This window comes from Haemaphysalis longicornis, unplaced genomic scaffold, assembly GCF_048455015.1.
Source record: "Haemaphysalis longicornis isolate Haplotype H1 unplaced genomic scaffold, Haemaphysalis longicornis Haplotype H1 scaffold_1, whole genome shotgun sequence".
Classification (NCBI taxonomy): Eukaryota; Metazoa; Arthropoda; class Arachnida; order Ixodida; family Ixodidae; genus Haemaphysalis; species Haemaphysalis longicornis.
In genome coordinates, this window is record NW_027526203.1 from 331,651,867 (window position 1) to 331,676,734 (window position 24,868).

Consider the following 24,868-nt stretch of genomic DNA (forward strand, 5'->3'; position numbering starts at 1 on the left):
GAAAAACTATGCTCTGAATCGAAAATCGAATGGCACCTAGTCATGAAGAGATATTTGAAGTTTCCAGTGTTTTTGCAAGCCTGTCTTGAAAGCCATTCAGATGCATTGCATACTCAAAACATTGCAAAATAAATGAATCAAAGTACCTCCAAATTCAATCATCAAAGCTCAAGGTAATTTCTGTAGGGCACTAATCTTCACCAAAGCAGTTCCCATGACCACAAGAAGTTTCACCATTTAATTAAATGTATGATAGCATGTGCTCAACCGAGGAAGTTCATGTCAGTGTGCTCTCGTGTAGGATACCGGCGAATCTCCGAGGCCCTATGTACATCTGGGGAATGACTGAAAGCGGAAATGAAACAATATGGGACGCCATGTTCTCGGAGTACCAAAGAGAAACATTGCCAGCTGAGAAGAAAAGCCTTATAAAAGGACTGGCAAGCATTAATAACAGAACAATCATTGAAAGGTAACGTGCCACTTTCCTTTTCTAAGAAATAAAAAAGTCACTATTGTTCCTAAAAACAATGAGCAGCCAACTGTGCATGAAGGTACAATGATCCATGCAAATTTTCAGTAAGAAAAGTGCTTGTGAGTCAGGAAGACAGAATTGTGTGATAGAGAAGGATCCCTTGAAAGTCCTGAAGGCGTACTGAACACGTTCAATACTTGTGCTTTATCATTATTCTGATCAGTTCAATTACTATACTGTGGTGAATTTTGATGCTAGTGACTAGTGCTTTACTACAGCCCGTTGAATGTTTTTTATTTAAAAAAACTGGCTTACATTTTATGTTTGCAAGATGTACTATGCCATAGTATGCATTGTGTACAGCGTGTGTGAAAACACTCAGAGATTTCAGAATGTCCCGAATAAAAGAAATCTTAAACAGAAATCAACAACTGCAAAACTTTCATGGGGACGAATATAATCCTGAAATTGCTGCTATTTTGGCTCGGAATATTTTGCAGCTGACTCTGCTCAGCAGCATTCAGTTCTATCAATGTTTATTCGTTATCTGCTAAGGTATCATACATTTAGCTTAATTCATGTGTATTTCTTCAAGAAAGGCTCCTTGACGCTCACTATAATGTGCACGCATTCTTTGCCTTAAGTGGTTAAAGAGATCAGCACACAATATATCAACGGCTGTCCGTAAATACAGCTTACAAGTTAGTCTAAAAGTAGCTCTATTAACCTAATACTATGTTCTGTTGGGCTAGTTGGTGCATCAGAGCTTGAACAAAAGAGCGCTAAAAACAGGACACAAAGAGGAAGAACGGAGCGCATGTGTCACCGTTCTTCCTCGTTGTGTCCTGTTTTAGATGCGACGCATCTCATTCACTCGCCTTGTCCCTGCATCGTTTTTGTCGGCGTTGTCGGCGTCCACCCCTCCCCCATTCTCCTCGCCGCGCCAGCTGCGCTCTCCGCCGCTCACCCCCTCTCCTCTCCGATAGCGAACACTCTCTCGCGAGGGGCATTGGATTGGATTCGATTGGATTGGCTTGGCTTGGCTTGGCTTGGATATGATTGGATTGGAACTCTGCGATGCTTCGCATCACCTCAGGGTTCCCCTCGGGAAGATGGTGTAATGTTTAGTGCTATTTTCTTCAAGAATACTTTCTTTTAGAATTTGGATTGTGTTTGACTAAAATTCTACTACAGAAAGGTCTAATCATCAATTGTAGTAGTGTAGGAAGCTTACATTCCGCATCGCTGCTGTTTCGCATTCCGATGCAAAACATTTTAGCTGAAAATTTCATCCTGCCAGATATTTCACTCATTTCAAAAATAACTCTTCAATAAAAAAGTGCTTTGGAAAAAATTTACTTTTTCTTCTAGGCTTCTCATGTTGTCTCTAAATGAGACTCTCATCAGGAAAGTAGACTTTCCAGTCCTTGTGGAGCAACTCGCCACGAAGGGTTCAGGTCTCATGCTAGCGTGGGATTTTCTAAGAAATAATTGGGATCTTCTTATGTCGAGGTAAGTACACATTTTCAATTGATATCTGCAATTATAGACTGTTTTCATCCAGTAACCTTGTTTTGTTGCAGCTCATAGTTGGGGTAATAGTTGGGTTGGGGTTGGGTTATCTCTGCTTTAGGTTTAAAATTCAGCAAGTACACACACGCGTTATGTTTTGTTCTTTGCTTTTCTAATTTTACAACTATTTATGCACCCGCAGTTTGGTTTAAATTGGTCCTCCCTCCCTGTATGCACTGCTTTTTGGAATGTGCTATTCTTGTGAAATAGACAAATGAGACTCCCAAGGACGAATTCCGCACATGATGTGGAGAAGGGCTGAACTGGCTGTGTAGCAATACGTATTGCTGGCAGATGCTGCGAAATTATAAGATACCTCCTTCACTGGGCTGTCCATCAGGTTCAGACGAGCATGTTCACAGAGCCATGCATAACATGGCTAGAGGTAAATTGGAGACATTTTTTTTTCTAGGAAATAAATGCGTGTGGGACACTGTAATCAGTGATATTTTATAAAAATAAAGCAACTATGTTGAAAATTCCGCTCCCCTCAAAAAATACAGTCCAGGTAACTTTGGCTCACTTTCCTCCATTGTATTGTAGTAATCATAGTGATTCAGTGGCGTCACTGGATTGTGGCTCTAATAGAAAGCACAAGACTGATCATGTTGAAATTTATGATAACTCATTTTACCCTTTCCTATTTATACAGACAGCGGCATGTAACAGTAAGATTCAAGATCAATAAAAAGCCTCCTATGAATTTCAAGATATAAGTTAACAAACAGTGGTAATAATTGGCATCCACTAGAATAAACATTTGTAGCCATAACATAAAACAAGCATGACAGTAGCTGCTATTAAATCTCACAAAGCTATCCGCTCTCTAAATATAGATTTTAATTCCACCCAATCTGTTATTTTATCAGGTATTCTTCCGATGAGCGACAGCTCGGAGCAATGGTGTTTTCTGTTTGCAAGCACTTTACAACACGTGAGCAGCTTCAGAAGGTAAGCTGTAAAGTGACTCGACATCTGTGTTGAGTAAGTCAAACTATTGAAACTAATGTTTCTTTAAAATATGTCTCAGGGTCCTATTTTTCTGCGAACTTAATCTAAAGGTAGCACTGCAGAAACACTAACCCAGGCAGAAAACAAGGCAGGCTCCATCGATACGTGAACGTACGTAATTTAGAGATTAATTGCACTCGACAGTGAAAGAAATGGACCAAAGTAGATAACTATAGAAATGATGAGAAGGGTCAGTAGTATTTCTGTAGAACAGATATTAAAATCTGATTGGCAAAGCTTGGTAACAATCCAATGGGATTAACTAGCACTAACATATGTACTTCCACAAACACGTACACAGTGTATCTGACCAAGTATTAGTAGCTGCCTTGCGTACAGTGAGATAGGGTGGAAATGACAGGGAGAAATTCCTGCTTCATCTATTCATTTTTAAGCAAGGAAATAAACCTTACTAGCAGCGCACATGCTAAAAAAATCTGTAAAGAGGGAGCGTTACCTTTCAGTTAAAACTGAGCTGAACATTACCTAACTACTTCGTCTTAAGCATCCCTTTCAATATATAAAATGTTTAGCTGCTAGTGCACTAACGTAATCGTTCATTATCATGTCCATTTTATACCACCGTACGAAAAGTCGTTCATACTCAAATGGAAGACCTTAAAAGTCATCTTTCTTCCCTTGGGGAAAACTGGATCTTTTTATATTGATTTTGTAATTATTAGTGGAAACTAAAACATGAATAACCTTTGTCTTTTCATTTAGGTGGAGCAGTTTTTTGAAGAATACCCAGAAGGAGGAACAGGAAAGCGATCTCGTCTTCAGGTTCTCGAGACTGTGCGTGCCAATATCCGTTGGCGGGACTTTTTCACGGCGGCAGTGCTTGACTGGGTTAAGGCGTACCAGTACCTGCCGTGGGAAAACCTTCGGCTGCCAACCCACGTTGTGCCAGTGCATTATGACCTTCAGATCCAGCCTTTCCTAGACTTGCAAACATTCCAGGGCCAAGTGGACATCAAGGTTGACGTGCTCAAGCCCGTCAAGAGTGTGCATGTGCACGCTAGGAAGCTCAACATCACGTCGGCCTTTATGACGGACGAGTCCACCAGGATGATGGTTCCACTCTCCAGCACGTTCATGCACCAGCCAAACGAATTTTACGTCATGGAGCTGGGAAACGTTGTCGACGTGGGCACATACAGCTTGCACTATGAGTTCAAAGGCGTCCTCTCGAGAGACCTCCGAGGCTTCTATCTCAGCAGCTACCCTGCTGGAGACAATGCAACCAGGTGCGTCCCAGAAGCCCGTGCAGCCTTTTTTTAGCTATCCTTTTTACTGTACTCACTGTGGTTGATGCAGAACAAGGAGATGCGGCCAAATGCTCATTTTGCTTCATGTTTCAGGTACTTGGCAACCACGCAGTTTGAGCCTACAGATGCAAGAAAAGCGTTTCCCTGTTTCGATGAACCAAGGTTTAAGGCGACATTCAGCATCAAGATAATCCATGATCCCAATTACATTGCCATCTCCAATATGCCAGTCATGGTACGGAAAGAAGGTGGTCGCAAAATTGAAGGCAGTGAATAGAATACATGTTTTGCACTGATATAAAATGCCAAATTTTGTGATATAAATAATAGCATAATGCATGCATTCTTTTTTAATTCATCTGCAAACAACACTGCCCTTTTTGTTTTTTTAAGCATGTGAATGTTTCATGGCTTTTCTTTATTCTTATTAATTTACTTTGTTGTTGCAGGGCAAGGAGATAACAACTGCCGGACTTCAAATTACACAGTTTCAAAAAACAGTCAGAATGACAACTTACCTGGTTGCACTAATTGTTTGTGATTTTTACAACATTTCTGGAAACAGTTCTAATGGTGTAGAGGTAAGTAGCTCTTCATTTTGTTTTTTGAGATTGATAGATGCATATGAATTGCATTTTTTACATGCAAATTGTGTGGGAATGAAGAGATTCACTGAAAAACTTACTCTCTCTGCACAGGTGAAAGTATATGCAAGAGAAAACGAAATCAATAAAGCAAATTACGCATTGGAAGCTGCGCTCAAAATATTAACCTATTTTGAAGAATACTTCGGAATTGAATATCCCTTACCAAAACTCGGTGAGTATAAATATACATATAATCTTGTTGGGCGGGCTTGATTTCAACGTTGCTCTATTTCTACACCAGAACATATTGTGCAATGTCATAGCTATTGTAGTAGGATGATAATAATACACACGAGTCTTTAAATTTTAGAGCATGTTTAAGTGAGCCATGTTTTATTGCTGTTGTTTACCTGTACAATGTATACAAATAGGCCACTGACGATTTCACAGATACAGGCAAAGAGTTGAAGTGCCATCATTTTGAAGAAAATATGCCTGATTCGATCGCTCCTTCGAAGGTTTCTGTTGCACATAAGCATATTTAGCAAAATTGTAAGCAACATAAAAAAATATCCGCTGGATGGTATAAAAACTGCATAATGTTGCATGTCTTATTTTTATCTATGGCACAGATCTGATTGCCATTCCGGACTTTTCATCTGGAGCCATGGAAAACTGGGGTCTGATTACATTTCGAGAAGCTCGACTTCTCTATGATCCAAAGACATCGTCAACATCAGACCTAATATCAATATGTCGTGTCGTTGCACATGAAATTGCACACATGGTAAGCTGCTCACTGATCGGTTGGCCAAGGAAAGTGACACTTTGGAGGTGCATCTGATCTTTAATATATATATATATATATATATATATATATATATATATATATATATATATATATATATATAATACATGCGAGTTATATTATGTGGACATGGGATCGTTATGATTATTTCCGTGGAGTTAAATATTGCTTGTTGGGAATGCTTGGACATGTTTGACAAGCTTTGTCGTTTTCGAGGTAGGGGTGCGGGGCACCGTCAAGCTCTTTTGTGGTTGCTTTTTCTTCACTCTTCCCCTCATGCTATATTTGGTAATGTAAATACACTTGTTTCAATTTGGTATCGGGGAAAACAGCGCAGGGACAAGGATGAAAGAAAGGAAGACAGTGCAGGCGCTGACTAACAACTGGACGTATTTTTTCTTTCTTTTCTCTTTGTCCCGGCGCTGTTTTTCACGATTTGCACAACCAGCTAGCCGACACTCAAGTTTCAGTCAATTTAGAAATTAAGCAGTATCTTTATTCTAGTACATGTGGTCCTAGTATGTGCATGATACGTGCAGTGGCTTGGATAAAAAGGGCAAAACTAGTGTAGGAGGTCGTTTCCCTACCTAAACCTATTGGAATGTTATAAAATACTACTAAAGAAATGGCAGAAAAGGGATGCAGTACAAAATTTTCACACCTTCTAAGCCAAGGAAGAAATTCATGGCCCCTTCAGCTTCCTCCATGGACCCACCTATGACGATCTCAGGTGCTGGTGGTTAATTCTGTGTGAGCTTTTCACTTGATCCGAGTATCAACTCTTAGATGCAAGATATGCATAATGGTCTTATTTTGACTTTCAGTGGTTTGGAAACCTGGTCACAATGGAATGGTGGGATGACCTTTGGCTAAATGAGGGCTTTGCAAGCTATATTCAGTACAAAGGCGTGGGTTACATCAACCCCGAATGGGAACCTGTAAGTTGACCCTACTTTGCACAAATAATAGACCAATATCCCTGATAATAAACACCAGATAAAAAGGGCAGAAAGCTGTGTTGTGCATTCATATTGGCTATAGCACAGCTATCATAGAGTTTCAATGCAGGACCAAGCGCTCTGTACCATGTGCTTCGTCTTGTGCATCAGCTTCTATGATGCTAAAAGCACATTGGCATCGCCAGAATTCTTTTTCTGATGGTATTCTAGGAAATTTTAGGAGAAATACAGGTGTTTCAAACCTTTTCTACCGAGAATGTAGTGAGGAGGCTTATTAAAACTACTCTGGTTGTTTTGACTCCAAGACACCCCCTCAGCTACCCACTTTCAACAGCCAAAACGAGCACATCATATTGACTGGATGTAGTTATAGGGATTGGAATGACTTAGTCTAGTTTTCTCTCAGATATTCCGCAAAGGTAATTTTGCAACTCATCTAAAAGTGCCTAGATGTGAAATATACTGGGAAGAACTTAATTTTCAGAAAACCTGATTTTCGCAAAGTCTACTGAAGGCCTCAATTGACCAACCGGCCTAAGAAACAATTTCGTAGAAATGTCAAGGTATGAGCAACACAATAATGAAGCACACTGAACACATACATGCATTTAAAGAACCTCATGAGATTATGATGTTGCTTTAAACAATATTCAATGCAAAACAGTGCAATGATTTCACCATAACTTTTCTATTAACTGGATAACTTGGTTATTGGACTTGTTCTGGTGCAGGCACTTCGCATTAGGCCTTTATGAGTCTCAGAGGCTACAGGGATTCAGGCTGCAGGTATTTTTGGTTTATTGCGGGGGGTTGTAGTTTTACTACGATGACACTTTTTTTACTACGATGGTTTTTTTCAGCCCCACGAGCTACCTGCAATTTCTGTAGGGTTTTCTTATGGCCTTGTCCCATTTGAAAAGCAATCAGCCAACAAGGCATTTTAGATGTAAAGGGGCGGGGTCATCGATAATTAATAAAGTTTTTGTTTCTTGGTCTTTTCATGCTTTCTTCTTGCAAAAATTAGTACCCGCGAATAGGCATTGTTTCACATGGATCGCATGTAGTAAATATCAGGCTCACAAAGAAGGAATTATTTAAATTACTTAACTATTACAATAGTACATCTGCTTTCCTGGAGCCACTGAATGAATTGTAACTCAACAAAGATCGACGCTGCATTTTCTTCAAGCATTTTTCTTAAATACTGGTTCATACAGTCTTCGTGTATGCCTGGTTTTATGTTTAACACTCTAATGAGCAACTAGCTACCCTGGTGTAAACAATTTATTGCATGCTGCTTGCCATCTGCTCACACTGCAGTACATTTTCTGCACCGTATCTTAAACCAGAGCAGAGCATTAAACGGCAGGTGCATTGGTACAATTAAATGTTGTGTTTGTCTTGTCTGGCAATACGACTTACATGCCTAGCATGGCTCTTGCCCGCAGCCAACAGAACAGATCAAGACTCCACCTCACAAGAACCAACTGCAACCGTTTGTAGTTATCACTTTGTACTCTGTTGTCATCAGACGTAGATATGTCGTGACTCTATACACAAGTCTGTCCGGTGCCACTTAATATTTTTGGTGTTGAGATCGTTTTATTTGTGCGTTTCTTCATTCCAGGCAGCCCTGTTTACAAATGTCCAAGCTAAAGTCCTTGAAGCAGATTCTGTGATATCTTCCCACCCCATTGTTCAGCATGTCAACAATCCAAGCGAAATATCATTGCTCTTTGATGTCATATCCTATTCAAAGGTAAGTGTTGTACCCAAACTTGAACTGGCGAACACCCCCAGCTACTGATGCTAGTATGCAGGGTGTCATCTTGAAGCTGTGTGGAACATAAGTAGGCCTCCGTGTTTTCTCCTGAATCGTGAACCCAATTCTCCAAAAGTTGGTGTTTAATTTTACTGTATTCTCATTGCTCCAAACCCCCATTTGAAATGAATGTGAGCGCGAACACATCAGGATACACCAAATGCATTTATTTTTGTGGAAGGTTTGATTGTTGTAACACTGACATATCGTGGGTGCTCATGGCAACAACACCGCATCTACCACTGCCCAAGACCACACATTTTGGAGGGGATACGTGAAATGGAACACTGTGCACGCTTTCGCTGACGCTGCTCTGGCGAGCTCCCGCTGGTGCTTTCTCAGCGGGGTAAACACTGAAGGATGATCAGTGCGAATGGCGCTATCCACTTATATAGTCTGAACTCAGAAATCCCAGAGTGAAGATGTATTTTAAATGCATAGCATTTTAGTAACTCACAATGTCACGCGGCGTTGGCGTGCGCTGTCGTAGTCCGCATGCGCGCCTTGTCGTAGTCCGCATGCGCGCCCTGTCGTAGTCCGCAGGCGCGCCTTGTCGTAGTCCGCAGCCAGGAAGAAATAACAGTTTCCGGCGCCCGGTTTCGAACCCATGACGCCGCGGGCGGAACGCAAGGTGCCCGGCGCACAACCGACCGAGCCACGAAACCGACACAGATTTCGATGCACCGAACGCGCCTTATATCCTTCACTCATTTCTCGTTTGTTTCGAAAGCGCCACAAGTTGTCCCGCGCTTCCAAAAGATGGCGACACGGGTCCCGCGATCAAGAGATACGACTTGCCGGCGCACCCCCTCGGAAATGCTGTGCATTTGATCGTGCCCCTCGCGAGGGGGATGTCTTTTTACATGCAGAGCATCTGATTCGTTCGCCTTGTCCCACCGGCGTCGTCGTCGTTGTCGTCGTCGTCGGCGTTGTCCACCCCTCCCCCATTCTCCTCGCCGCGCCAGCTGCGCTCTCCGCCGCTCACCCCCTCTCCTCTCCGATAGCGAACACTCTCTCGCGAGGGGCATTGGATTGGATTCGATTGCATTGGATTGGCTTGGCTTGGCTTGGCTTGGCTTGGATTTGGATTGGATTGGATTAAAGTGGATTGTGTTGCATTGTGTTGCGTCATAGCCGCGGCACGTTGCGTCATAGCCGCGGCAGACGCGCTGGGGCCGGCGCATGTGCAGTACTCTCTCTTCCGCGGTTTCCTCTCCTTCGGGCGCGCTGCGCATATAACCGGTGTGCCGTTCTCCGGCGAAGCAACATCCACCACGCTTGCCTCGGACACCTAGAGTCCACGCCGCTTTACAAGTACGCCAACGTCGTCATCGACTGGGACCGGCTTACGCAGTCCCCTCAACGTTATGCGCGCTATAAAACGCGGTCCCTTCGCCGCTCCGCCTATGCGTCGCATCTAAACAGGGGTTCCCGCGAGGGGAGGTGGGAGTTTTTGTATGCAGCTTGAATAGACCGCTCGTCAATATTACAGCTGTGCAAACATTACAAACACATGTACATACAAGCAGAATATATTTCTATACAAGGCATCTAGATTTGTGCATATTACATCATTAGAGCTCGTTTTAATAGACTTGGAAAATTTGTATCTTTGATAAAAGCCTGGCCTATTTGAGTAATTACTGCCAGCAGTCAAAATTCCCATTCCACATTTCTGCAAGAAACAGGGAGAGCGCATAACGAAAAGGCACTGGACAGTGTTAACCTCCAAAACGTCAAAGATCCACCAATATTTATCATTTCATGGCTGGTAAAGTTTATACAGCTCATGAGTTTACTCATGTTGTCAGTTTGCAGATAAACGTAAGCTCCAGGTTGAAGACAGCTCAATCTTTACATTTGTATACACAACTTGAACTCTCTACCAGAACATAAATGATTAGATAATCCTCCACCTGGCAGTTGTGCGTGACTTGAAAGAAGGAAAGGAAGTCCTCCTTGGGACCACAAGCTGTTTGCGCTTATCCTAAAGTGCGAATGGCCAGCTGTCCTGATAACGTGTAGGACAGTCTAAAGTTTAAACTTTGACTATTTTTTTCACTGCGGCATCCAAAAACGGGGTTTATCGGATAAATCCGGATACCCCAAAATTTTACTGACGAGTGGCTTTCGGATTTTTCTGGATTATTCAAAACACGGAGCCCTAAACATGAGGCAGTTAATTAGCGAGTGGGATAAAAAAATATCAGGAGCAGCTCCCAGTGTATTGTGGCCAATTAGTGAAATAAGCAATGGCTTATGTAGACATTATTTAAACGAATCTCTAAATATAGGCATTTAGGCATACAGTGCTTTCTTATTTTTACAACCTGTTTAGAATTCTACACTTTCATGATACATAATGGTAAAGCGATGAATGCATTTCAGGGATCAGCAGTTCTTCGCATGTTGGAGGACTTCATGTCACAAGAATTCCAAAATGGCATCTCCGTGAGTTGTTGATTGCTCCGGATTCCCAGTGAAACTGTCAGAAAGTTTCATTGTGCTGCTGAGATGACATTTCGGCCTCCTTTATGCAGAGATACCTCAGCAAGTACAAGTTTGGGAACACCATCACATTTGACCTTTGGGATGAGCTTGAGTCCGCATCATCTAGTGTAAGTGATTACCTATTCGTGTATTAAGGGTACACATTGAATTGCTGTTGGTAACATGAGCAGCCACTCCAGGCTGCAGGCAACCATTTGCGTCTAGGGCACATACCATGCCTCCTGCATTGTTACATAGTAAAACAACTAAAACGGCATAAAAGTTGCAGTGAAGTTAGGCTCGCCTGAATATTTGCTTCATTTCAAATATAGCTGAAGCCGTTTTTACTCATAGTTTTCAGCACTAACAATAGTGAAAGTATGAAATGATTGTGTTTTGTTTGAGTTCTGGTCACAGTGCCTAACTGATTGGGCGGTTTAACGCGCCGACGCGACGCAGGCGATGAGTCGCGCCATAGTGGAGCGCTCCGGATTAATTTTGACCACCTGGGGATCTCTAACGAGCTCCGAAATCTCGTACACACGGGCGTGTTGGCTTTTTGCCTCCACCAGAAAAGCAGCCGCCATGTCCGGGAATCGAACCCACGTCCTCGTGCTCAGCAGTGCAACGTCTTAGGCACTGAGCCACCGCGGCAGGTCCAAAGTGCATAATAGCTTCGCACCTGCAGTGGAACTGCATTAAACCGTAATTGGCAAACATGCAAGAGCAGTACATGTACAAAACGGAAGTGTGGCCCTGATTCTTACATGGTTGCGAATTCGTGTGTGAAGATTGCAGGTTATCACTTTTTATGCAAGTGTCAAATGGCCCTTTACGTAAAAATCTGGCGTCCGGCTATTGACTGAGCCATAGTTCCAAAAGTGGCTGACAGCGCAAAGGGAATGACAGCTAGAACCCGGCAACCAAAATATATCATATTTAAAACTTCTACTACACGGAATACTTTTGTCAGAAGTCTGCGTAGACAGGCAAGTGGCGAACACAGCAGGTGTTAGTGAGCCAGCTGGCCCAACTGAAAAATGTATACACTGAATGCTTATTTCGAGTTCGATTAAGAAAATAGCATATGAGAAATCAACTATGGTAAAGTGCTGTGCAATGCCACATTGTTTAGCATAACAGGGCTCAGAAGTACATTAGAGAGCAAAAGTTTGAGTGATGAGTAGAGGCCGGGTTTTTGGGCACTAAAAAGCGCATTGTAGGCACCTAAAACAGGCAGGAAAAACTATTTTAGGCTTCCAACGTTGTAAATATAGGAACGATACATTTTTCCATGAATGTAAATAATTTCAAATGAAGTGGCGCGCGGCCTGTACCTATGACAGGAAAACCAAAAATGATATTCATAATGATGACACAAAAGTGCCTACAGTTTAACATAGTCTTTCAATTGTCCCATAAAACTGCTCAACTAATGATGATCCATTGGTGTAATTCAACAAGCGAACTTCTCACACTAATGTTCACTGGGCACTGTCACTTGCTCAAGCGCCGCATATAGTGAAACAGGCTTGGGAAAGAATGCTTGAAAGCTTGGAATACTGCTTAATAAAAGCACTACTTTGTGTCTGCCTGGCGCAGTTAAAATACAACACAACAAAAACAGACACAAATAATATATGCAAGCTGTGGCGTAGCCAGAAATATTTTTCGGGGGGTGTTTTATACCGCTGGCAAAACATAAAAAGCAGGAGAGCCTCCGTCTGTTTTCATCATAGTCATTTTATTCTTCGCTTTTACATTTTGATATACTGTGAAAGTGTGTAGACAGCAGGGGCAAAAAAAGGCCGAAAGAGAGGAGGTGGAGAGGCAGCATTCTAAAAATTCCTAGGCATGTTCTGATACCAAAACACCACCCTAGCTATGCCCCTGAATGCAAGAGAGACGATGATTTATTAATAAATTAACATTCTTACATAAAGACTGTTAGGTACAGCTGTGGCAATTTATTCATATATAGATATACGTCCCAACACTTCCAAATACAATTTCACACTTTTGAAGAGCATTTTCAAAAGGTGTTCAGCAGCCGAACAGATGTTTTATGAAAAAGCACATTTTACAGCCCATCAGCTGTGTGAATTTTAGGTCATAAGGAAATGCAGCTGTGCAGTGATGTTTCAGCGTTGGCTCTTCAATATAGAAGTGATCGGTAAACAAAGGCGTGTTCAATGCCCAACCATTGCATTAAAAATTGAGTTAGATTGGACTATGCTTGTACAAACGAGGGTGCCGCTCCACATGTTTGAAGAAATCGGCTTGGAGAATATGTGGAACGTTGCCTAAGAATCACTGTGAAATTTGTGGAAGCAATTGCAAACTATGGCATCTCCGGATTGTTTTATTCGAAATTGTCCCTCCTTTCAGTGAGGATGAGCGTTCCATTGCACTGTTGCTAGCATGGTTTTTCGGGAGCTGGTTTAATTTGAGGACTAGGTTGAACTTCTGAATAGCCAATGCCACCCAGTAACATGAATAACAATCTTAAACTACACTGGAAGTCGAAACCTATGGTTAGTGTTCATATAGGCACCGATTTTGAAAATAGGCATTTATAGGCAATATAAAATGTCATAAAAGTCCTTCTTAACCTCTAATTCACCCTCATATATCATAGTGGGGCGGTAGGGGCGGAACGAACATAGGCATTTGCCTAAAGTCTGGTCTCTAGGGATGAGAAATGCTTTTTTTCAGGGGGTGCTGTCTTACTCATTGCATCCTGGCAACTGCTAAGTGTGTCATAACTTGAATAATTTGTTACAACACCCTCACATGGTTGTCAATATAGTCTGGTGAAGAGAAATTCCCTCAAAATGCTGCTTTCATGGGTTGTAACCTTCTTATTTTTACTGCACTTGACTGTATTTACGTTTTCAAAGCATTCCCAGTCTTCCCAGCGCTCATTGGCTGCCTCACTCCTTATCCAGGGTGTAAGCATAACCAGTATTATGGAAACCTGGACCCAGCAGATGGGATTTCCCCTGGTCACTGTGGAAAGAAGTGGAAAGAGCTTCAATGTGAGGCAGTCACAATTTTTAATAGATCCTGACACTGCCATGAACCGGAAGCCAACACCATTCAGGTAAGCGTTAATACCGCACAATTCAGACCTTATTCTGACGCAAAGGTTATCTGAAAATTTTTCAACCGGCAACGTTTAAGCTCACTTTTATCCCGGCACTTTCATGTGCTTACTGGTTCCTTTCAGGCATACCTGGAAAGTTCCTCTGACATATCGGACCAGCGATGGCAAAGTGGGCCTTCTTTGGCTCATGAGGCCTCAGCAAAGTAAGTGAAACGAACCAGCGTTTTTAGACAAGCGTGATTCCTGTCGATTGAGTTCAAACTGCTAGAATATCGCTATTGGTTTAGTTGAAATCAGTGGCGTAGCCAGGAGGGGGGGGGGGCATTCAACCCACCCCACATTGTCATTGATGGATGTCTTCTTCTCTTCCTCTTGAGGAAACGTGTATAAAATGTACTGATGAGTTGTAGGCGATTGCAACAGAGCTAGGAACGCCACGCCACCTGTAAGTGGCTGTTGTAACAATGTTGCAACATTTGTGGTCAAAATGGCAAACAGATTTTAAACCCACGGTTTTCTCAGAGAGAACATAGTGGGTTCAGGTGAGCGTAAGCGATTCAATTCTACCCAGTTGAATTGGCCAAAGCAAGATCAAATCTTATAGCTATGCTGTTGCACGGTTTAGCTGTATTTTATGGTGATAAGCCTAACTATAGGTTTCAGTAAGTTTGATGCATTATTACGAACTTCCGGTTTTTCTACGACGGCCTCAAGTCAGGGTTCTTACCAGCTTCGGCGGCTCCCCTAAGTGTGCCAAATACACCTTACCATGTCATATTACGGTAGAAGAAGCGGGTAGTTCCTCACTGAGGTCTACAATGCTTCGCTTGGAACAAAATAAATTGTAGCGAGATAGGAGTTGCCCAATATTTTGATTAAACCAGAACTGTTTGTTATTTTTATAGCCCATTCAAGCTTACGCATTTGATGTCTGCTCCTACTCGACTCCTATAACCAACCATTTTTTCAATGTTGTGTGGAAAAACAAAAATGAATATGTGTGTGCGAATATTCGAAACTTTCGAATATCCAAGCGAATAACGCAAAATTTGATTCGGCTTCGAATCGAATAGCACTATTTCAATATTTCAAATAAATTTTGAAGTATTTCGCAATTTGAAAACGCCGGCGCTCTCCGCTGCCGGCGACGGGCTTTTCCGCAGTACTCGGATGATATGTGGCAAAACGGCAAGAAGATAGTGCTTCTGAGCAACGCCTCTTATCTCCATGGCAATGGGTCAAGTGGGCCAGAGCCCTTTTGGCCCTGATTTTTTTATTTCAAGCTAAACAGGGTTTTATGTGTGTTTTGCTAAATTTTAGGGTCCCATAAGCCCATAAACGAAAAATAGAGGTGGAAGTAAAAGTAATAAGAAATTTATTAATGAGGCACATAATTAAGACTTGTGGCAATTAAAAATTTTGTGTAGAGCAATGACATCACTTTTGCACATTTTCCTAATAATTATGACTACATTAACCTACAAACAAAAATTCAGCTTTGTAGTGCACGTATTTATAGATTTACAAGCTTGGGAATAAAACTGAGACCGCCATTTTTTTCAGCCTCTGTGTCGTAATTTGGACTTCACCGGAGCTTTTTATTTTTTGTAGCGAGTAGCTCCACTAAAATAAAACATCAATGATATCTATCGCAATAGGCATCACTGAAGGACAATTCCCCAGAAAACAAGCAGTTTTGGTTTCGTTATGTATGCGCTACAGGAACTACAATGTGATGACGTTAATTGACGACACGAGGGCCGAAAGGGATAGAGTAGTTCCTCGTGAGAAACTTTATGAACTGTGCATACTGATGACGTGGTCGGCTCAAGCTGCCCTGGTTAACGTTCTTTAGATAAAGCCTAGCTGCGTATTGCCACAGTCCCTAGCCCCCCTCCCTCCTTTCCGGTAAATAATGCGCACTTTGATCTTTTTTTTTTACATGTAATGTTCCAATTTTTTCTATATGGGACTTAAGTAAAACAATAAGCGTGTCCATTTTCATGCTCCTAAACATGAGATAAAGCTTTCTTGACAAGCAGATGTTGACACTGTGGCACTAACATGGAAGCTGGCTTACTTAGTTGCAGGTTTCACTTCCGTTTGTTCGTTGCCTCGATTTTGGTCTCAATTATTTTTATACGTTTATGTTAGACACGACATGCCCTTCGTAGCACCCATATTGAAGATTCTGAATCGTGCGTGCGATGACATGCACGGCGCTAGTGCTTTTGAAAAGTAAAATTCATGCACTGTTGAAATTGGGAAAGGGACCTGCGAGCAAGTGCAGAACAAAGGTGATACCACCATGCCATGAGGCGTGCAGAGGAAGGTTTATGAATCAGGCTATTTTTTTCTTTGCATTGTCCCATACGCTGAGTTTTCTTTTACATTTTTGGAGCTAACATGAAGGTCTATGAAACCGCCATCTACATTTCTTTTTTATAGGGAATTCTGTTAATGATAAAACTTAGTTAAGAATTAGACTAATCTACTGAAGCATTTTTGGTTGAAGTGATCATAAGAGGTGAAAGCTGCCTCCATGTGGAATCTAATGTCAATACAGCTAAGAACAGCAGCATAGCTCCTTTGTCCTTGTTTTATGCCACAGGAAAATTCTGCAAAACCTTTTAAATGAGCGCTCTATTTTTCTCCAGGCTTGTCACTGAAGCTTGCTTGAGAAATTGTAAATTTCAGCTTTCTTATTTTAAATCTGTAAACATTCGCTTCGATTTGAAAATAGTCGCTTTGATTCGTAGCTATTCGCACAAAATCATTATTCGTTTCGTGTTTGCTTCAAAAGGAAAAATCACTACTCGCGCATCACTAAAAATGAAAAACCCTATGTAGAGACCTCCAACTACATCTACAGATTCTTTGTTACTGAAATTTGCTTTGATTTATTTGGTTTTATTTGTTTTCATTCCCCCCAGAACTTAATTCCATGTACGTCACTTTATACTCCAAATATTTTGCACGTTCGTGCAGGAGAAAAATGAACACTATTAAAGTGCATGCCAGGGACTAGTTTTCAAGTTACTAAAATAAAATTAATTTGTTCTCTTCTTTTTGGAACTACCATGTAGATAATTTAGGAACGTAAAAATTGCCTCTGCACAACTTTACTTGCGTTGGTACCACAGCTTAGACAAGCATATTACGTGAAAAATGGAAATGATAAGCTTTAGCACCTACACTGGGCCTCATAGGGTTCGTTCCTAAACCGTCGAAGCAAATTAACATATATGTGAGCTTCCTAATCCTGCTGCGTTTTCCGCTGCCAGCAGTTGCATATATACATCTTGTATGTTGTATATGTTGTATAGAAATATATTTGGACCTATTGTACATGACTAAACTAATACATTTGCAGCGCTGTATTCTTGTCCCTTTTATCTGTGTTTTTGCGCTATAGCTATGATCTCGTTCAACGAGTCCCAACACCAGCGCCACTAGACTGTGTGTGTAGTTTACCAGAGCCTGTTGGGAATAATATTCAGCCTGATGTGGAAATGTGCTACCTAGCATCAAAGGTTAAGAAGTGGGAAAAAATGGAACAAAATTCTTAAGACCACGGACTGGTATATGCTTGAAGCCAGCTTTATTGTAAAACAAGGCAAGAGCACCGAGCCACGTGTATGTCGCAGACCTCGCATCACGACTGAAATAAATACACACGTGACGAAATGAAAGAAAAAATGAAAAAAGAAAAAATAGTGTGTTGCGTGTCACGATCTGTCCTTTTAGCGCTTGTTGACATTTTTTATTGCGCTGCATCTAGAGTGCCATCTGACGATACTATGAGCACTGCACTAAAGTGTCATTTTAAAGTCTCACGAGAAAACGCCGCGTCTGGCACTGCACTCTCCCAAACATAACGTAACGAAACCTAGCCTAACGAATAAAAACAATCATTTAAAACACTGAAAACTAGCCTAAGCCATCAAAATTGCAGTTTAAACTAGAACTATAAATAAAAAAACTCGTGAGTACTGGACACTAACCACCGGCCATCGTTTCACAAAGCTAATACGGAATCTCTACGCCACTGTGGTAGATGTTCTGCTCTGTGCCAGCCTAGCCTAAATATTTGAATACCTTCGGATGCCACTGTAGTTATGCTTTTGCTCTGAGCTGGAACGCCATTGGACGGCACTGGAGGCACTGTGCCTTTACAGTCAAACCCGGTTATAACGAACCCGGATAAAGCGAATTATGGTATATATTGAACAACAGCAAATCAGTTACGAAAATACACGCGAAACATATTCCTTATAACGAAGTTCACATCTGATATATCTAACTCGGCGCGCCTACATTTGCCGCCAAAATGAATGGCCTCGGAGAGGGGATTGAGATGTTGATTGGTCGCGATTTAAATTTTGAGCCTCGCATTGAGCGACGTGATGCCGGACACTTTCCGTAACTGTTTTCGACGCGCGGGACTCACGACGGAACCCGCCCAGTGAGCGAGCCCTGACCAAGACGGTAGCATCGGCGAATTGTGGGAAGATCTCGCCAACATTCTCGGTGCTGCGCCGAAAGGAGTGTCCTTCGACATGTTCTCGAATGTCGACGATGACGTTGCCATAACTGTGAGCTCCTCGGACGGAGGCACCGCTGCCAATGTCGCGAGAGCTGGTGCTGCTGAAACCACCGAAGAGGCGGAGGATGTCAAGCCGTCCGACGCTTAATGAAGCGCTTTCGGCAGCGGCAGTCCTCCGCCAATATTGCTTCGATATTGAAAGACACGGACTCAAACTGGTGCAAACTACGACTCGTGTAGAGAATTCTCTGCTAGTTGACGCCGCCAAAACGAAAGTGAAAACAAGAATCACCATTTTTTTTACTTTTTTTGCGAAGTAGGCGTTAAGGCGGAAAGTAGCTTTATAGCTTGCAACAAATGTGAATTTTTTGTGTCTGGTAATGACAAAGTTTATTGTGTTCGTTCCTGCATGCGTGGGGCGCTCGCTAGCATTGCGAACTTGTAACAAAAATTCATTACTGGCGGGTTCGGCTACATCGAACTATTGGATATATCAAACTAATCGCGGCGCATATTAAAATTCGTTATAAACGGGTTTTACTGTATTATCTAACCAACATGCCCACACTTTGTGCTCTTAATTGCATACTACATGCCTAGTCTACAATTGACAGGTATTTTTAAACAATGCATTTATATAAAGGGATTATCAAAAATCGCATATATCCCTAGCTAAATTACAATTCTTCTCTTTGCAGCATTCAATATCCAGGTTTCAGAAGATGCATGGGTGAAATTCAACAATAATATGACTGGATTCTACTTTGTAAAATATGACAAAAAAAACTTTCACCTTCTTGAAGACATTCTGAAGAGGGACATGAACGTAAGTTCTAACGTTATAATTTACCTGCAATTATATCGTAGGATTTTTGGTATTGCTGACTTCACTTCGGTTGGATTGTTACAAGTTTTGTGCGCGTACAAACGAGAACATTACTAGTATAACATTTGGTACTGTGGCGAGCATTGAGAAGAAATAAAGGTGGATAAAGCTAATAATGAAGCAATTATTAAGTAACGTAACACACTAGGAATGAGTGACTTGTTAGTGCACAAGCTGCCATGGGTGTGCCTATTCTGCCAGTTCAGTATTTGCGCCCCATCAATGTCACTTCCATCACCTTCAGCTCAATATATAGCACCCATCACCCAGGTGTCCTTCCGGGTAGTTTTATGGTGAATTTATTAATAGAGTCAGCGTGTTCTCTCCAACCGTTAAATTTAAGGTTGCCCCTCTTCATGAAGGACAGCGGCATTATCCTTCTCACTTAGGCAGGGAGTGGCAAAAGGATCGAGTGACACGCGCGAATTACAGTGACATCCTCTCACTAGTGAGAGGAGTGGTTTCAGGATCTCGCTGCACATGGGAGACAGTGGAAGTTAATTCTTGATCAAGCATTCGTACTTCTATTACGTAGTTACTGAAGCACAAACAAGAATTTATAAATTTCTGCTTTCCCGTTTGAAATTGTGGAACATTCGCTTTGATTTTAAAATCTTTACTTAGACTAGCAACTATTTGAATGAAAATATTATAAAAACTAATATTACAAGCGAACAATTGTTTCTATAAATAGTAATAGGATGCATGTGGCTGGGTACTTCTGAATTACAAAAGGCTATTGCTCACATGATTTGTGGCTGGCTGTACCAAACTCCTGTTGTATGCTTTGCAGGCCTTTTCGCCGAGTGATAGGGGAGAGCTGCTGATTGAAGCTTTTTTCCTCGCACGGGCTGGCCACCTGAGCTACATGTCAGCCCTAAACCTGAGCAGATACATTGTTCAGGAGAACCACTATGTGCCATGGGCCATGTTTTCTATGGGAACTTCCTTCCTGCATCATCGCCTGGCTGGCACAGAAACCGGAAAACAGTTCAAGGTAAGCTGTGTTGTTAGCACTACCAAAGGAAAAAAACCTGCTGCCAGACAGCTTCCTGTCATGATCTGCATTTATGTTGCAAATAAGCACATCTGTTCTGTGAATAAGAATCTGGTTTCTTTGCCCTTTCAGGCATTTGTCAGAGGTTTACTCTCTGAAACTCTGAAGAGTATTAAGTTTACTGACACAGGAACTGATTTGGAAAGGTAATTTTTATTTCTTTTTGCCCATGTTAATTGCTTATCACTTGTCTTGATCCAATGTTTCTTTAATACATTCCAGGCTAAGAAATGCAGCAATATTGCAAGTTTCTTGTAGATCTGGTGAAAAAAGTGGCCTGCATTTCGCCAGCGATGCTTTCAGAAGTTGGCTGAATGGAGATTCGTAAGTGTTGATTTTGCAAAAGCCCATTTGTTTTGCGTTTTCCGTTCTGCAAGATATGGCCGCTGTGACTTTTTTATCCTCTAGGATTGAACCGAATTTCAAGAGCACTGTTTTCCGATATGGCATGAGACAAACAGGGGATGAAAGCACGTGGTTACAAGTGTTTGAGAGGTACCTAGAAGAAACTGATCATGCTGAAAAACTGAAAATAATGGCTGCACTTGGAGAAGTCCAAGATGAGGTGTTACTGTCAAGGTATGGGAGCATGCACATTTTGAAATGTGGACTTAGGGAGTTCACAAAACACTCGGTCTTGAAAATTTTAGTGCGTGTTTTTTTCTTTTCGCGAGTTTAGGTTAAGATGTCTGCAACACTGCAAATAACCGGATGAAATATGTTTTTATTTCTTGCATGTGTTCAATCAGTATGGCTAAAAGATTTTTTCAAACTGCGCTGCGATTCTTTGTTGTCTTATTTTGCCAACAAAAACTGTGTTAAGCCTTCAACCTGTCTTCTAGGTACCTAAATTTTACGTTTGATGAGACCAAAATAAGGCGTCAAGACATTGGCACAGTCTTTGCAACCGTTGCCAGCAACCCCCAGGGACGTGATATTGCTTGGAACTTTCTCAGAGCAAACTGGCAAACATTTATCAGCAAGTGAGTATAAAAGTTGGAAGACAATTTATAATGAACTGAATTCATGATAAGCTTAACATCTCACCCTTGTTTCTGACTAGATTTGGCGAAAATTCCCGAGTTCCAGGAAATCTGCTTCTCCATGTTTGTGGAGATTTCAACACTCCAGAGAAGATGGAGGAGGTGACCAACAATGGCTAATTCACCAGAGCTGTGACTTTTATTACTGAGGTTATGCCACTCACTGAAGTTTTATTTTCCCTCTTTCCTCTTCAGATCAAAGAGTTTCTCATGGAACAGCCCGAAACGGATGCTACGAGCAAATCTCGCCAACAATGCGTCCAAGGTGTCGACAACAACATCAAATGGATCACGAAATTTGAGCCAAAAGTAGCAGAGTCTTTACGGGGACTACTCAGCTGACCAGTGTGACTTTGTAAGCTGCTGATGCTGCCACCCCAAGCAGGAATGTGCGCTCAGAATCTCAGTGTGTCCAAAGAAACTGAAGATAGAAAGCATAACATAGACTGTGATGACATGATAGAAATTTCGGTATGCTTGTTTTTTAAGACAATACTTAAATTACACACTTGATTTAAAATTTAGGGAGGCAGCTTCAAGAGCTTAAGCACAAGTCAAGGAGGAACTGTTTTGTTACCAAAGTGATTTTAAAGTCATGTAAATAGGGATTTGTACATATTGTATTTTATTAAGCATTTTATGTAGAAAATTCCTTTTTTTTATTAAGTATATATAGCACAGTGTTCATATTTTAGTTTGCTGCTCTGAAGTGTATAATAAGTTCATCTGACGTGTATCATGAGAGAATGAGCTGCTGCCATCATGATTATGAGTGCCAGATTTAAACTAGAAGGTTTTACTAGTGTTCCGTCACTGTGCAGTACATTCCCTTAGATTTTAATTATTATTTCATGGCGTACTAAAATTTGGATGGTGCGTAGCATATACTTTAGGCTTAGGCTTCCTCCAATGCATAGCACAAAAATTACAGACGGGAGTTTTATAAACTACGCACTATCAAGTAGTGTTCGTATGTGTAAAAAATGTATTAAAGAATGCAAGCTTTGTGTGTGTATTTAAACGAGTGCAGATAACAAGTATTGCAGCTAATGAGCACACAGGTGCAAGATTGAAAGCATTGGACTACAATCCGAAATTCCTGTGGTTGCATGACAAAGCACTTAATTGTTAGCTATCTTCAGCCTAATCATGAAATCGTTAGCATATTAAGAGCGCTCTAAGTAACTTTGCCTCATGAATTTGACAAATCAACTGCAGTACAGGAGATGCTATTATATCATATTTGATACATGAAAATACACCTTTGCATCATAAGCGATCGTGTTGGTGCATTCTGTTCTTTTCTGCACCATATGACAGAAAGCGTGAATTAAAATGTCCCCACATGATCATCCCATAGTTTGGAGCAATAGTACCATATAAAAAACTAAATGTGCATTTGGCCAGAATTTGTGGTGTCTATAAAGCTTCAATTTCCATCGACAACAACTTTACCTCGACAACCACAGATGTTTTGCATTGCCTTTACATGGTTCTGAAGGCTGGTGTGACCTTGAGGTCTAGTTTTCCACAGCCTCCAGTAGAACTTCAGGAATATCACAAGTTGCAATGCTCCTTCATTGTAGGCGAGGCTACAACTGGCAGATGCAGGACACCAGTGGGTACGAGTGGGTTCGGACATTGGGAAACTTGCCATATTGCAAAGATTAGAACGCAAAAACTAAGAGTGTTCTTCACCAAACCTTGCACAGGAAATATATATAGACATAAAAAATTATTTACTAAACACAACTCATTTTTAATACTTCAGTAAACAAATGTTACAGTGTGGACCTACCAAAATAAATGCATAGGGCTGAGTGGCATGTCATTTCAGCAGAACATGGAGTTGACATCCGCTGCAACATTTTTACTTAGTGGACATTATTTTCCAGCCAGACAAGCAGTGAAACTGGAAAATAATGTCCACTAAGTAAAAATGTTGCAGCGGATGTCAACTCCATGTTCTGCTGAAATGTCATGCCACTCAGGAATTAGTTTTTTACTTCACATAATATATGTATACATCCATATAGAAAAACGTTCCTGGCTATAAGGTTAACTATACGATTGAATAGTCACAGTGAAAAACATGGTTTATTCCAGTGTTTTAGCCGAGGACCTGTCCTTGGTCGAAACCTTAGAATGAATATTGTTACGTTTTTCATTGTAACTACTCAGTCATGTAAACCTTATAGCCAATGGGAATATTTTTTCTAAACTATATATATATATATATATATATATATAGCCCCAGCGGTAGCGTAGTGGTCATGGCACAAGACGCGTATTCTGGAGGCCGCGGGTTCGGATCCCACCTGGCGAGCGTTTTCTCCACTTTCTTTCTCTCTTTCCTGCTTCTTTATGTGTTTTTATCGCTTCTTTATGGCGAGGTTTTCTTGACTGCCAACTGCCAACCCTTATTTATGTTCTATTTCAACCAGCCCCTTATATTCTATTCTGATTACACACACACACACACTTATATATATATATATATATATATATATATATATATATATACAGAGAAGGTTTTCCTGAAAGCGCAAAAGCACGTTTTCGACCAGGGTAAAAAAGAACGGGTTTATAACGTTTCGGCCGAGGGACAGGCCCTCGTCAGATTGACGAAGGCCGGTCCCTCAGCCGAAACGTTATTAAACACTTTTTTTTTCACCGTGGTCGAAAACGTCTTTTTGTGTGTGTATATATATATATATATATATATATATATATATATCAATTTAAACACACACGGCGCGAGGTATTTCAATTACCCGCCACAGAGTGGTTTTTCTGGCGCAGGTGAAGAACTAGAATGTCTGTATGGGCGGTATTCCACTCGTGTTGGAGATCCCCAGGGGCTAAAATAATTCGCTCCACCATGAGGTGCTTCATAACCCAAGGGTAGCTTCGTTGTGAAAATATTGATTGGTATTTGAACTTTTTGGGTGCGCTTCATTTCCATAGAATTAATAAATGCTCTTAAACTTCCGTGAAGCAGTAAAACCTGCATTTTTTAATGGCTCAGGCAAGGTACTTGGGTCACAAATTGCCGAGTGACATTTCAAAAAACAAGAGCTGCACAAGTGGCGGCTAGCCTAGATTCACTGTCTTAGCTTTAATGCACAAGTATAAAGTTCAATTCCTGGCTGTGCATGTTGTATTTATGAAGGAGAGGAAATGAAAATATACCTCTGCGTTCATGATTTATGTCAGAAGAAAAGGGACCATAAAGATA

At 41.3% G+C, this 24,868-nt stretch overlaps 1 protein-coding gene across 1 annotated transcript in view; it reads left to right on the forward strand.

The window, feature by feature from the left end:
* Positions 1 to 24,106, forward strand: part of LOC144152262 (uncharacterized) — a 123,843-nt gene extending 99,737 nt beyond the window's left edge. Inside the window, exons 33-54 of the mRNA XM_077683497.1 lie at positions 302 to 472; positions 1,847 to 1,987; positions 2,917 to 2,998; positions 3,782 to 4,305; positions 4,420 to 4,561; positions 4,776 to 4,907; positions 5,025 to 5,145; positions 5,546 to 5,700; positions 6,546 to 6,659; positions 8,308 to 8,439; positions 10,891 to 10,953; positions 11,043 to 11,120; positions 13,941 to 14,095; positions 14,222 to 14,301; positions 19,343 to 19,470; positions 20,324 to 20,527; positions 20,660 to 20,733; positions 20,810 to 20,911; positions 20,996 to 21,166; positions 21,430 to 21,570; positions 21,651 to 21,732; positions 21,826 to 24,106. Of these exons, the coding sequence (XP_077539623.1) occupies positions 302 to 472; positions 1,847 to 1,987; positions 2,917 to 2,998; positions 3,782 to 4,305; positions 4,420 to 4,561; positions 4,776 to 4,907; positions 5,025 to 5,145; positions 5,546 to 5,700; positions 6,546 to 6,659; positions 8,308 to 8,439; positions 10,891 to 10,953; positions 11,043 to 11,120; positions 13,941 to 14,095; positions 14,222 to 14,301; positions 19,343 to 19,470; positions 20,324 to 20,527; positions 20,660 to 20,733; positions 20,810 to 20,911; positions 20,996 to 21,166; positions 21,430 to 21,570; positions 21,651 to 21,732; positions 21,826 to 21,972 (3,139 nt within the window). The 3' untranslated portion in view covers positions 21,973 to 24,106. The remainder of the gene's footprint in view (positions 1 to 301; positions 473 to 1,846; positions 1,988 to 2,916; positions 2,999 to 3,781; positions 4,306 to 4,419; positions 4,562 to 4,775; positions 4,908 to 5,024; positions 5,146 to 5,545; positions 5,701 to 6,545; positions 6,660 to 8,307; positions 8,440 to 10,890; positions 10,954 to 11,042; positions 11,121 to 13,940; positions 14,096 to 14,221; positions 14,302 to 19,342; positions 19,471 to 20,323; positions 20,528 to 20,659; positions 20,734 to 20,809; positions 20,912 to 20,995; positions 21,167 to 21,429; positions 21,571 to 21,650; positions 21,733 to 21,825) is intronic.
* Positions 24,107 to 24,868: the final 762 nt, after the last annotated feature.